Source organism: Arachis stenosperma, chromosome 1 (assembly GCF_014773155.1).
Source record: "Arachis stenosperma cultivar V10309 chromosome 1, arast.V10309.gnm1.PFL2, whole genome shotgun sequence".
NCBI lineage: Eukaryota > Viridiplantae > Streptophyta > Magnoliopsida > Fabales > Fabaceae > Arachis > Arachis stenosperma.
Window position 1 is genome coordinate 60,244,430 of NC_080377.1, and position 11,592 is coordinate 60,256,021.

General features: G+C 43.5%; 1 protein-coding gene across 1 annotated transcript; it reads right to left on the reverse strand.

The window, feature by feature from the left end:
- Positions 1-5,725: 5,725 nt before the first annotated feature.
- On the reverse strand, positions 5,726-8,641 carry LOC130963412 (flavonoid 3'-monooxygenase CYP75B137-like). Its single transcript, XM_057889535.1, has 2 exons — positions 7,620-8,641; positions 5,726-6,408 (listed from the first exon to the last, which is right to left on the reverse strand). The coding sequence occupies exons 1-2, from the start codon at positions 8,562-8,564 to the stop codon at positions 5,770-5,772; spliced, it is 1,584 nt and encodes a 527-aa protein (XP_057745518.1). The 5' UTR covers positions 8,565-8,641; the 3' UTR covers positions 5,726-5,769.
- Between the last annotated feature and the right edge of the window lie 2,951 nt (positions 8,642-11,592).

The following is an 11,592-nucleotide window of genomic DNA, read 5'->3' on the forward strand; positions in this document are numbered from 1 at the left end:
CAGGTGCGCACACGCGCCCATGCGGAAATTTCCAAAGCTCAATTCTCATGCTTCCTTCCTTTGCACCCGTCTTCCTTCTCTCCTCCGGTCCCTTCCTACTCTATATCCTGAAACCACTTAACACACAAGTCACGGCATCGAATGGCATCAAGGGAAGATTAGAAATGTATCTATTTTAGTGCAAAATAAGCATGTTTTCACTCATGGGGCAAAACTAGGAAAGGAATGCAAAATCTTGTATTTTCATACAGAAAGTGTGTGGAATCATCGATAAAACCCCTGAAATCAGCACAAGATAAACCCTCAAAATGGGGTTTGTCAAAGGGCCCCAAGAGGTCGACTCCCCATTGCGAGAAAGGTCGAGAGGTCGTTAACAGACTAAGTTCCGAAGCTGGTGCTTTGTGGAAGTTGGCGTTTTCTTGACACTTAACGCATTTTCTCACAAATTCTTTAGAATCTGCCATCATCGATGGCTAGTAGTATCCTGCTCGGATTAGCTTCCTGGCTAGGGCCTTTCCCCCTATATGGTGGCCGCAGCATCCCTCGTGGACTTCTCTGAGTACGTAGTCCGTCTGATCGGGATGTAGGCACTTCAGCAGGGGTTGGCTAAGCTCTGTTTTGAACAACTGCCCCTGAATGATAGCGTACTTGGCCGCTTCCCTTCTCAATGCTTTAGCACCTTTTTCGTTGCTGGGGAGCTTGCCGTTTTCCAAGAAACTAGTGATGGGGTCTAGCCAGGAAGGGCTCAGCCTTGACAGGTGTAGGGTCACCGCTGGCTCCTTCGTCATGCCCTGTATGAGAGATCGGTTGCCTTCTCCCAGTTTCGTGCTGGCCAGCTTGGGTAGGAGGTCTGCCCGCGTGTTCCTTTCTCTCGGAACGTGTCGAATCGTGACTTCCTCGAACGTCTTGCTCAATTCCTTGACTTTTTCCAAATACTTTTGTAATAGTGAGTCTTTGGCTTGGTAGCTTCCGTTTACTTGCAAGGTAACGACCTGTGAATCACTGCATACCTCCAGCCTTGTCGCTCCGACTTCCTTTGCCAGGGCTAAGCCTCCTATGACGGCTTCGTATTCTGCTTGGTTATTCGAGACGGGGAACTCGAACTTGATCGACTGCTTATATATGACTCCAGCCGGGCTCTCGAGGATGATCCCGGCGCCCCCGGACATCTGGTTGGAGGCCCCGTCAACATGGAGCTCCCACCGTGTGCCCGTCTCTTCGGTTGGGTCCCCCGTCACTTCTACCAGAAAGTCTGCCATTGCATGCGCCTTAATCGCATGCCGAGGTTCGTACTGTATGTCGTATTGGGAGAGTTCAATGGACCAAGTCATCATCCTTCCCGCTAAGTCGGGTTTTTGGAGGACTTGTCGGATTCCTTGATCTGGTGGCCTTGGAAGTATTGTTTTAATCTTCGAGAAGAGGTCAGGAGCGCCAGAGCTAGCTTCTCTAGCTTGCTGTATCTCAGTTCCGCCCCTTGTAGGGCTCTTCTCATGAAGTAGACTGGTTATTGAGCCTTTCCTTCCTCTCGTACCAATACCGCTGCCAGGGCTTCCCCCGTTATGGCTAGGTATAGGTATAACGGCTCTCCGGCTTTGGGCTTTCCGAGCACAGGGGGAGTTGCTAGGATTTCCTTGAAGTGTCTGAACGCTTCCTCGCATGCGGGGGTCCATTCAAACGCTATCCCTTTCCTCATCAGATTGAAGAAGGGCAGGGCCCTTGCTGCCGAGGCTCCGAGGAATCGGGATAACGAGGTGAGGCGACCTGCCAGTCTCTGAACATCCTTGACATAGCCCGGGCTCTTCATTTGGAGTATTGCTGGGCACTTCTTGGGATTGGCCTCCACTCCCCTCTGGGTTATCATGAATCCTAGGAACTTCCTGGCTTCCATGGCGAACGTGCATTTGAGGGGGTTGAGCCTCATGCCGTGTTGTCGGAGAGATGCAAATACGCTTCCCAGGTCGCTCAGGAGGTCGTCAGGCTGCGTGGTTTTTGCGAGGATGTCGTCCACATAGACTTCTACCGTCTTGCCTATGAGGTTGCCAAATATTTTGTTCATCAGCCTTTGATATGTTACCCCTGCGTTTTTCAGGCCGAATGGCATTACCTTGTAGCAATAGGTTCCCTCAGGTGTTATAAATGCTGTCTTGTCCTCGTCGGGTCGGTGTATCGATATTTGATTGTAGCCAAAATAGGCGTCCATAAAGCTCAGATACCGGTATCCTGCCGTCGCGTCGACGAGTGCATCTATGTTGGGGAGGGGAAAACAGTCCTTGGGGCATGCCTTGTTGAGGTCGGAATAGTCCACGCACATTCTCCATTTGCCATTGTGCTTCTTTACTAGAACTACATTTGACAGCCAGGTCGAGTAGTCTAGTTCTCGTATGAACCTCGCTTCGAAGAGGCTGGCCGTCTGCTTAGCCACCTCTTCTGCTCTCTCTTGGGACATCTTCCTTCTCCTTTGGGCCACTGGGTGGGTGTCCGGCTTGACGGTCAGGTGATGTGACATGACTTAGGGGTCTATGCCCGGCATATCGGCCGGTGTCCAAGCAAACAGATCTCCATTGGCCCTGATCATTTCTACTAGAGGCTCTTTCAACTCATGCGGGAGGTTTCTATTAACAAACGTGAACTTCTCCTCCGTGTCACCGACCCTGAACTTTTCCAAGTCCCCCTCTGGTTCTGGTCTCGGCTTGTCGTCGACTCTGGCCTCTAGGTCGGCAAGAAACACCCCAGATGCTTCTTTAGACTTCTTCCTTAAGGAGAGGCTGGCGTTGTTGCAAGCGACTGCCGTTTTTAGATCGCCTCTTATGGATCTTATAGATCCGTCATCGGTTACGAACTTCATAACCAGCAGCTTCGTGTTGATTACCACCTCAACATCGTTAATCGTTTTCCTCCCCAGGATGATGTTGTAGGCGGTGGAATCCCGTAGAACCACGAACTCGGCTATTATCGACCTTCGTCCTTGTTCCTGTCCCACGGAGATCGGCAGAGATACTACCCCGTCTGGCTTGATGAAGTGGTCGCCTAACCCTATGATCCCGTGCTGGTGGGTCGCTAGGTCGGCGTCCCATAATCCCAGTGCGTCAAATATGTTGCGGAATATAATGTTCGAGTCTGCCCCCGTGTCTACGAGGATTCGTTTGACGAGAACGGTTCCCACCCTGGCTATGATAACCATGGGTGGGTTTTCGGGGGCGTCGTCGAACCATTGATCTTCTGGACCGAAGGAAATGATTGGGGACCACTTGGAGCATCGTGTCGATGAGGAGGAGACTGCCAGGACTCTAGAGTCTTTCTTGTGTGCTGATCTCGACTTTGGCGCTGAATTTTTGGCGGTCACTACGTTTATTACGGTGAGGCCGTGATCATTGTCCTCGGGTTCTTGTCACTGTTTCGCCGATCGGGTCTTTCCCTCGTCGTCATGGTCACGGTGTCGCCTCCTCGGCTCTCTTATAAGGTGTGAAAATTCAGCCAGTTTTCCATCCCTTATCGCCTGTTCTAGTGCGTCCTTCAGGTCAAAGCAGTCCTGTGTTTGGTGTCCATAGCCCTTGTGGTAGTCACAATAGAGGCTCTTATTTCCCCTGGTGCGGTCCTTGAGTGGTCAGGGCTTTGATAAGATTCCATTTTCAGTAATTTACTGATAAACTTCCATGATGGGGAGGGTGAATGGGGTGTAGTTGGTGAATTTTCCTACCCGGGGAAACGATCTGGATGCCCTGCTCGGGCCCCCGTCTCTGATTTGCTCCTTCTGCCTTTCTCCATTACCGTGTTGCCTGGGTTGATTATATGAGGGCTGCCGTTTGTTGGCAGCCACAACTCGCCTAACTTCCTCGTCGTTTATGTACTCCTTAGCTACGGTTTGGATCTCGTGCATAGTCCACACCGATTTTGTGGTGAGGTATTTTCTGAAGTCCTCGTTAAGGAGGCCGTTCATCAGACAAAGGCTGGCCACCGAGTCGGTTAAGCCGTCGATTTCCAAGCACTTGTCGTTGAACCGGTCCAGGTATTTCCTAGTCGTCTCTCCGGGCCTCTGGGTTATCCCGAGTAGGTTGATCGGATGCTTTGCCTTTGCTATTTGGGTTGTGAATTGAGCTAAGAAGGCACGGATGATGTCCGAAAACCTATAGATGGACCCCTGGAGGAGGCCGTTAAACCACCGGATCGCGGGTCCTGCCAGGGTGACCAGGAAGGCGCGACATCGGACCTCTTCACCTACCCCCTCCAAGTTCATCCTGGCCTGAAAGGTCGTCAGGTGTTCTAGGGGGTCTTACGTCCCATCGTACCTCATTTCCGTCGGCTTGTCAAAATGCTTTGGCAGCCGGACTCGAGGACGGAATGGTGGAATGGGGTTGCACCCATTATTACAGGTTGTCGTGTTCTTTCGGACCTGCCTTCGTCCCCTTCCCGCTCTTCCTCGTTAGCTCGTGTTCTTCTGATTTGGGAGTATATGAAGGGGTCGCGTCGTCTCCTTGGGCACTCGTTGTCTTCCTGACTACTTCCAGCCTCATATGCCGGGGTGGATGCACGCCGGGAGTGGCTTCTTCAGGAGGTCCTCTCCCGACTCTCAAGAGAGGGGGAATAACTTGGGTCAGAAGTGTGCTGCGAGCGTTCCTGTTCCGCCAACTGTCGCTCCAGGTTCTGCACCCTGTGGGGTAGCTCTTGCATTATTCGGGCGCTGTCGCTGCCGGTTCCCCCGAAAGGGCGCCCTTCGGCAGCTCGTACAGTCGTCCCGGCCCGTCGCGGGGGGGATCTTGCTCGTCCCCTGGATGAAGCCGTAGAGACGACCCCTCTGAGATTAGCCCTGTCGTCGAGCGCTGCCGCACCAGTCGGAGCGTCCATCTAGGCGAGTACCCACAGATGGCGCCAATGTTTGGTAGGTCGGTTACCGGAAGGTTCGGAGGGGGATTTGAGAAGGTGGGACTGCCTCGATCGGTGTGACTATACGCGCCCTGAGGAGCTAGGAAGCCGAGGTCTCGACGTGAAGGGAAGAGGGGGAGTCACCTGCAAAGACACTCCGACGCTCTAGTCAGTGAGTGTGCAGGTAAAAGTGGGTAGGTAATATGTAACGTACCATTTATACCGTGTCAAAGGTGGGCAATGCAAGAATGGGCCCACCTTCCCCGAAGCTTCCTCTTAGCTGTAGCGACGAGCTGGCAAGGACGCGTGTCCGGGTTGCGTGGCGAATATCGCGTGCCCGACCATTCGAGTCGGGTTCTCAGCGGGTCGGGTTGACCCGTGAGTGGCCTGGACCAGGCCGTACCAACAACTAAGTGAAATGAAAATAAAACCATCATGTGAGAAAGGAAAATGTATGTCTCGTTATCTTACTGATCCATCATCAATTAATCTCTCATTATTATTGTCAAATGTACCGCTATAGCCACAAACTACCAATTAATCCATGGTAAAATTTTATTGACTTGATAAATTAGATGATGTGCTACTTAACAACAAGGATACAATTCAAAGTGACTGAAGTGTGTACTTTTGTCCATGACGTTGATGATAAAAAAAACTTGACAATTGAACAACATACATCAAATAGCGGTAGAGAATAGTATTTGAGTGTATAGGATACAGATTTTATGGAAATAGTATATATATTTGTTTTTATACAAAGATATTTAAAAATTTTTAGATAATTTAATAAATTTGATTAAATTATCATCTAACAATTTTTAACTATATATAAATTTTGCATGAAAATAACTGCATGTAAGTGTTCATCATTCGAATATTGATCATTAATTACGTGAATAAGTAATTCTACTTATAAAGACCTAAATTAGATAGTCGTAACTTGGGAATAACAACTAAAGGTGTCTTCTTCTTAAGAACAATACCAAACTTTTCTGATATATCAAGTTTTTCACCATCAATTACCCTCCAGTCAAAGGAATGCACAAGGGTGGCAAGAAAATACAGAACTGTCCTTTCAGCCATTGCGATCCCAGCACATATTCTTCTTCCGGAACCAAATGGGAAATACGTGAAGTCACTGCCACTAAAATCCCATTTGTTGGCACCACCATCATCATCCCTCAAGAACCTAGTAGGATCAAACTCAAGTGGATTGTCCCAAATAGAAGGGTCTCTGTGTATGGCCCACACGTTCACGAACACGCGAGAATCCTTTGGAACTGTGTATCCTCCGATGGTGGTGGTTTCACTGGGGCGGTGAGGGATTAAGAGTGGAAGTGCTGGGTGCAATCGAAGGGTTTCTTTCATTACTGCACACAAGTAAGGTAGCTTGTGAATGTGTGATTCTTCTACCATGTTGTCTCTGCCAACCACTGCTTCTAGTTCTTCTTGGACTTTCTTCATTACCTCTGAATTTTTTATCATTTCAGCCATAGCAAATTCGATTGTGTTAGCGGATGTGTCAGATCCACCCACCACCATGTCCTGTTAATAGCCGTACAAAATTTCCAAAATTAGCTAATATTTAGTTGAAGACTCTTTGTTGAAGAAAAAGCAAATAATAACCTATATGATTTTTATTGCGTCCAAGTAAGGATTTGATGATCTGGTTGTAAAATGAAAAGTTTTCTCGTTCAACAAATACTTAATTTAATCTTGTTTTCCCTTACTTAGCATTGAATAGCCCTAAAATATCTTTATAAGGCCAAAAGTGCAGCCATACCCAATAAGGTACAAGGGATTACAATGGCTATGGTACCGAAATAAGTCATAGTCATCCAATAATGACCTTTTACTAGTAAGAGTAATATCCTAATTCCGTTGCTAAAAATTTTTTAGACCTAAAAATTAATTTTCAACAAATTTTAATTATTAAATTGGTATTTAATTGTTTTATTTTCTTAAATATATTAATCTTCACATTAAATTTTAACAAAAAATTAAACAAATTAATCTCTATCATTATTTAATAAAAACATAACAATTCACAAAAAATTTAAAATTTTCATATCAATCTTTTTATATAAACCAACAATTTGTTTAAGAACTGATTTAAAATATTAATTTACTAACAATTACTTACTCTTTGTAAATATTGAGTAAGTTTTATTTTTGAATTTATTAAAAAAATATATATATATATATATATATATATATATATATATATATATATATATTAGTTGAAAAGTTAAAAGAAAAAGTAAAAGAAATTTACAATAAGTTTGGACCTTGATATCACACAATTAATTTTGTTCAGTCATGTCATTATAGAAAAGAAAATTAGTTATTAATTTATATAAAATATATAAATTATATATTAAAATATATAAATTAAAATTGTTGGATAATTTTTTTTTATCAAAAATGCTATTCGTATATCAAAATTAATCACTAATATATTTATATATAAATATATGTAATCTAATTTATTTTTAATATATATTTATATTTTAATATATATTTTATATTAATAACTAATTTTGATATACATGTAATATAATTAATTTTTTATATACATATTTTTGGATATATATATATATATATATATTTGGATATATATATATGATTTGAGCTGAGGAAATTTTACTCTTTTTCAACTCTATCTAAATCTTGTCAGATATCATCAATTACGATTTCATCAAATATGTTGTTCATGCATATAAGAGACATAGGCCTTATAAAGGAAGAAAACATACCATGAGTAATGCCTTGAGCTGAACCATGGTGAGTGGAGTCTTGGAGTCAGCTTCCTCCCTCAAGTTCAACAGAAACTGCAAGAAATCATTGCTCTTCTTGTTCCCTTCTTTCACCCTCTCGCCAATCTTCCTCTCGAAGATCCCATCGAACCGCGGCACCAGCGCGTGCATCTGCTTCTCCACCCGCTGTAAATCAAACCGTGCCAACGCGGGAAAAAAATCCGACACGTTCGGCTTCCCAAGTAGGTGCGTCATCTCCGCCACCACTTCCCTGAATTCCGCCCCCAATCCCTCCCTCTCCTGCCCCTCCACCGCCCCTCCCCACATCATCTCCGTTATCACATTCAGCACAGTTAGGAACACTTGCTCCCCAACGTTCACCTCTGAACCGACCCGATCGTGCAAGAACCCGACCATTTTTCGGACCTCATTCCGGCGGAGCTCGTAGACGGAGTCGAGAGTGTTGTTGCTCAGCATCTTGAGGACGCATACTTTTCTCAGCATACGCCACTCGGGGCCGTATGGTGTCCATGCGATGTCAGCTCCGCCGTAGGTGGCGGCTCTTCCAGCGGCAGGGACGTCGCGGTTGGCGAAAACGGAGTCGTGTTCCTTGAGGACTTCGCGGACCATCGAAGGAGAGGTTATGACGATGCCTAGCTTGCTGCCAAGCTGGATCTTGAAGATTGGGCCGTAGGTATGGGCCAGGGATAAGAAGTAGGTGTGGAGGTCTGGGTCAAGGGAGAGGAGGTTGCCGAAGATGGGGAGGCCCGGTGGGCCGGGTGGGAGGTTGCGGTGGGCCATGTTGGGCCTGAGGAAGAGGAGCCATGTTAGTGCGGAGATGACGGTGAAAGCAATTATGAGGAAGGGTGTGGTGTTGTTGTTGGTGTAGTAATGGTTAAGGTTTTCAAAGAGAGGAGTTATTGAAGAGAGGAACATAGCGACCATCTTGTGTGACGGTGTGAGTTGTGTACTTGTGTTGTTAGTTATTAGCAACGGGAAAAGAGTTGAAGGATGAAACAAATGATAAGAGAACAGAGGAGGATTATATAATGTGAAGCCAAGATATGTGGGATAGTGTCCACACAAGGAGGAGGACGGGTTTCTGACCACGAGTGCTTGGTGGATGTATCTTTTTTTTTTTTTTTTGGGTGACTTTGGTGGATGTATCTACCACCAGAGTAATAAGTTACGCTTTTTTAGTTTTTTTTTTTAAAATAAAATTTATATTATTTTTATATTTTTTAATACATTTCTTTTATAATATAAAAAGCAATTTTTTGTTTCTAATGAATTGTTTTAATTTAAAAAATAGAAAATGTATAAAAAAAGGAGATGCTCCCATAAAAGATGCATAAAAAGTTACAAGGCTCGCAGGTGGATGATGAATTTTGAATATACTACTCAGAATCGAGTGTGTTGGGTCTAGGGATTAAAACCTCTGTCTTGGTCAACGCCAGAACCTGGTGTTTGAAAGTTAAATTGTGATGAGAGTGTGAGCTTGGGGGATGATTGTGCTGGTTTTGGGTGGGTAATTCGCGATAGCTCTAGTCAATGGGTAATGGGATGCTCAGGAAATTCCTTTGGATCTAGTATCATCAAGATGGAGTTGTGGAGTATATGGAAAGATTTGGCTTGGGCTTGGGAGGCGGGTCTTAAGCTTGTTGTCTGTGAGACAGATTATGCAACAACTTTTGAGCTAGTGACTGGTTGGCAAGTTCTACTCTGGCATCTTGAAAAAGAAGTGATACAACTGATCTTTGAGTTGAAGTTAAGAAGAGTTTGAGATATTCGTTTTGAGCTTATGCCGAGAGAAGCTAATGTCGTGGCAGATCGGTTGGCAACGATAGGATCTGGAAGTAGCGGGGCCGATGAGGTTCACCTTTGGCACCAACCGCCAGAGGTGGTTTGTCCTTTCTTGCTGTTAAGAACCTGATTTCTTTTCTTTTTTTCCTGCTCTTTTGTTTTTTCTCTTGGTTGTTCACCAAAAAAAGATGCATAAAAAGTCTTTTTGTAAAGACGCTTACGTGTCGTCATATTATTGGACGTTTTAATGAATCGTTTTTTTTAACTAACCAAAATAAAATCGATTTCTTTATAACACTAATCAATGTTCTAAAAATTGGACCGGATTGGCCAGTCGAACCGGTTCAACTGGGAACCGGTGTGAAAAATGGTCCGGTCCACTTTCCAAACTGGCAATCTCTAAACCGCTAAAAATCGATAATAAACCGACCGGTTCTTTTAAAACGGCATCGCTTTATTTTTTAAAAATAAAAAAACAACGCAACCATCCCCCAACACCTACCCCACCCCCAATTCGTGAATCACTATCCCTTTGAAGGCCTGAACTCTGAGGCAAAGTTCAAACTCACCCAACCAAAATCCTAAGTTCTCCCTACAACGGTTCTGTCGCAATGCCGCCGCCGTCCGTACTGTCGGCGCCTCTGCATCCTCTCTTGCAGCTCGGCGTCCTCCTTCCCCTGTCACTGTCCTCGCTGGCTTCTCTCGAACTTGGAGCAGCTTGCCGCTGTGTCGCCATTCGTTGTCATCTCGCCAGTCATCGTCCATGTCTCCGTCGAAGGTTAATGGCAATGCTTTCACTTCTTCGATTCTTCTCTTCCTTTTATGCTTTGTTGCTGATTTTTGAATGTGAAATTGTGAATGGACTAATGGAAAATTAAATAATTGATTTTGTGTTGTTGCTCTTTTTTTAATTCCTAAAATTTTTGTTGAAATTTTCTTTCTGCTGCTAAAAATAGAAATCAAATCACTATTAAAATTTGTGTATAGCTTTATTGATTTCAGGTTTAGTGTGATTAGGGATTACTTGTTACTGTTTTGTAATGATTGTTGCTGAATGCTAAAAATGGAAATCAAATCAAATGTTGTTTGTTGCTGAATGATAATTTTTGTTGCTGAATGTTGAATGCGGAATGCTGTTGGTAGTATTAATTTTGTGCTGTTATTAATTTTCTGGTTGTGCTGTCACTGCTGCTGTGGGTTCTGGGTTCTAGGTTCTGGTGTGTTGTTGTGTGTTTTGTGGCTCTGCTGTGTTGATCATCTTTCTCAATTCTCAATGTTCTTTATCAGAACTGAGAAGGAAAATGGTAATTTGAACCAACAAAAGGATTTTCGTAGCATCAGCATGTGCTCATAATCGTAGGAACAAGAAAACTAACTCTTTTTCTGCCCTTTAGTACCTCTTCATCTTCCTTCTATTTCTGCACTTGTTCATTGTATAGTAAGTCAACGCTTTGGATTACTGGCATAATTGAATTGGAGATTTAAGAAAGACAGTTGATTTCTTAATACTGAAAATTCACCTTTAGTTTTGATCTAATTGTTTTATTTAGTAGGAACTATAGAATCTCTCCATGGTTTTATCATTGTTGTTTTCTAAGTTATACTAGTTTCTTGTAAGAGAATTAATGCTAGCTAGTCTGGCCTTCCGTTTTGCACAAATAGCAATATGTAAATACAACCATTTTATCAAAACTATAGTTACAATTAGGAAGTTTAATTTAATAGTATATGATGAAAATATGCCTACAGTATAGATATTTGAACAGAAACAAAGTATTTGTACATTATAGCATATGTTGCGGAATAGGATAATAACAATTAACAGTATTGAGTATTGAGTATTGATATACTTGTTATCTCTCTTTGGAATGTTACTTTCTGTATTTACTGTTTTAATTTAGATTTGCATTCTCTCAGGACTTCTTGGAACAACGTTTGAATAAAGAAGATATATATTTTAGGTAGGTTTGTTTGATTATTTTAAAAAGACAAATTTCAGTTAAATACATTTTTAAGCATCACCCTTTATTCACTAGCTTAGCTTGCATATTCTTTGCATTTGATAGGACCAAGTATTTTTGCTACTTCATTTGCTACTTATTCTTTATTTCATCTAATGGATTGGAGCAAAGAATTATCACAATGAGTAATAGTCAATCACTTTCAAAGG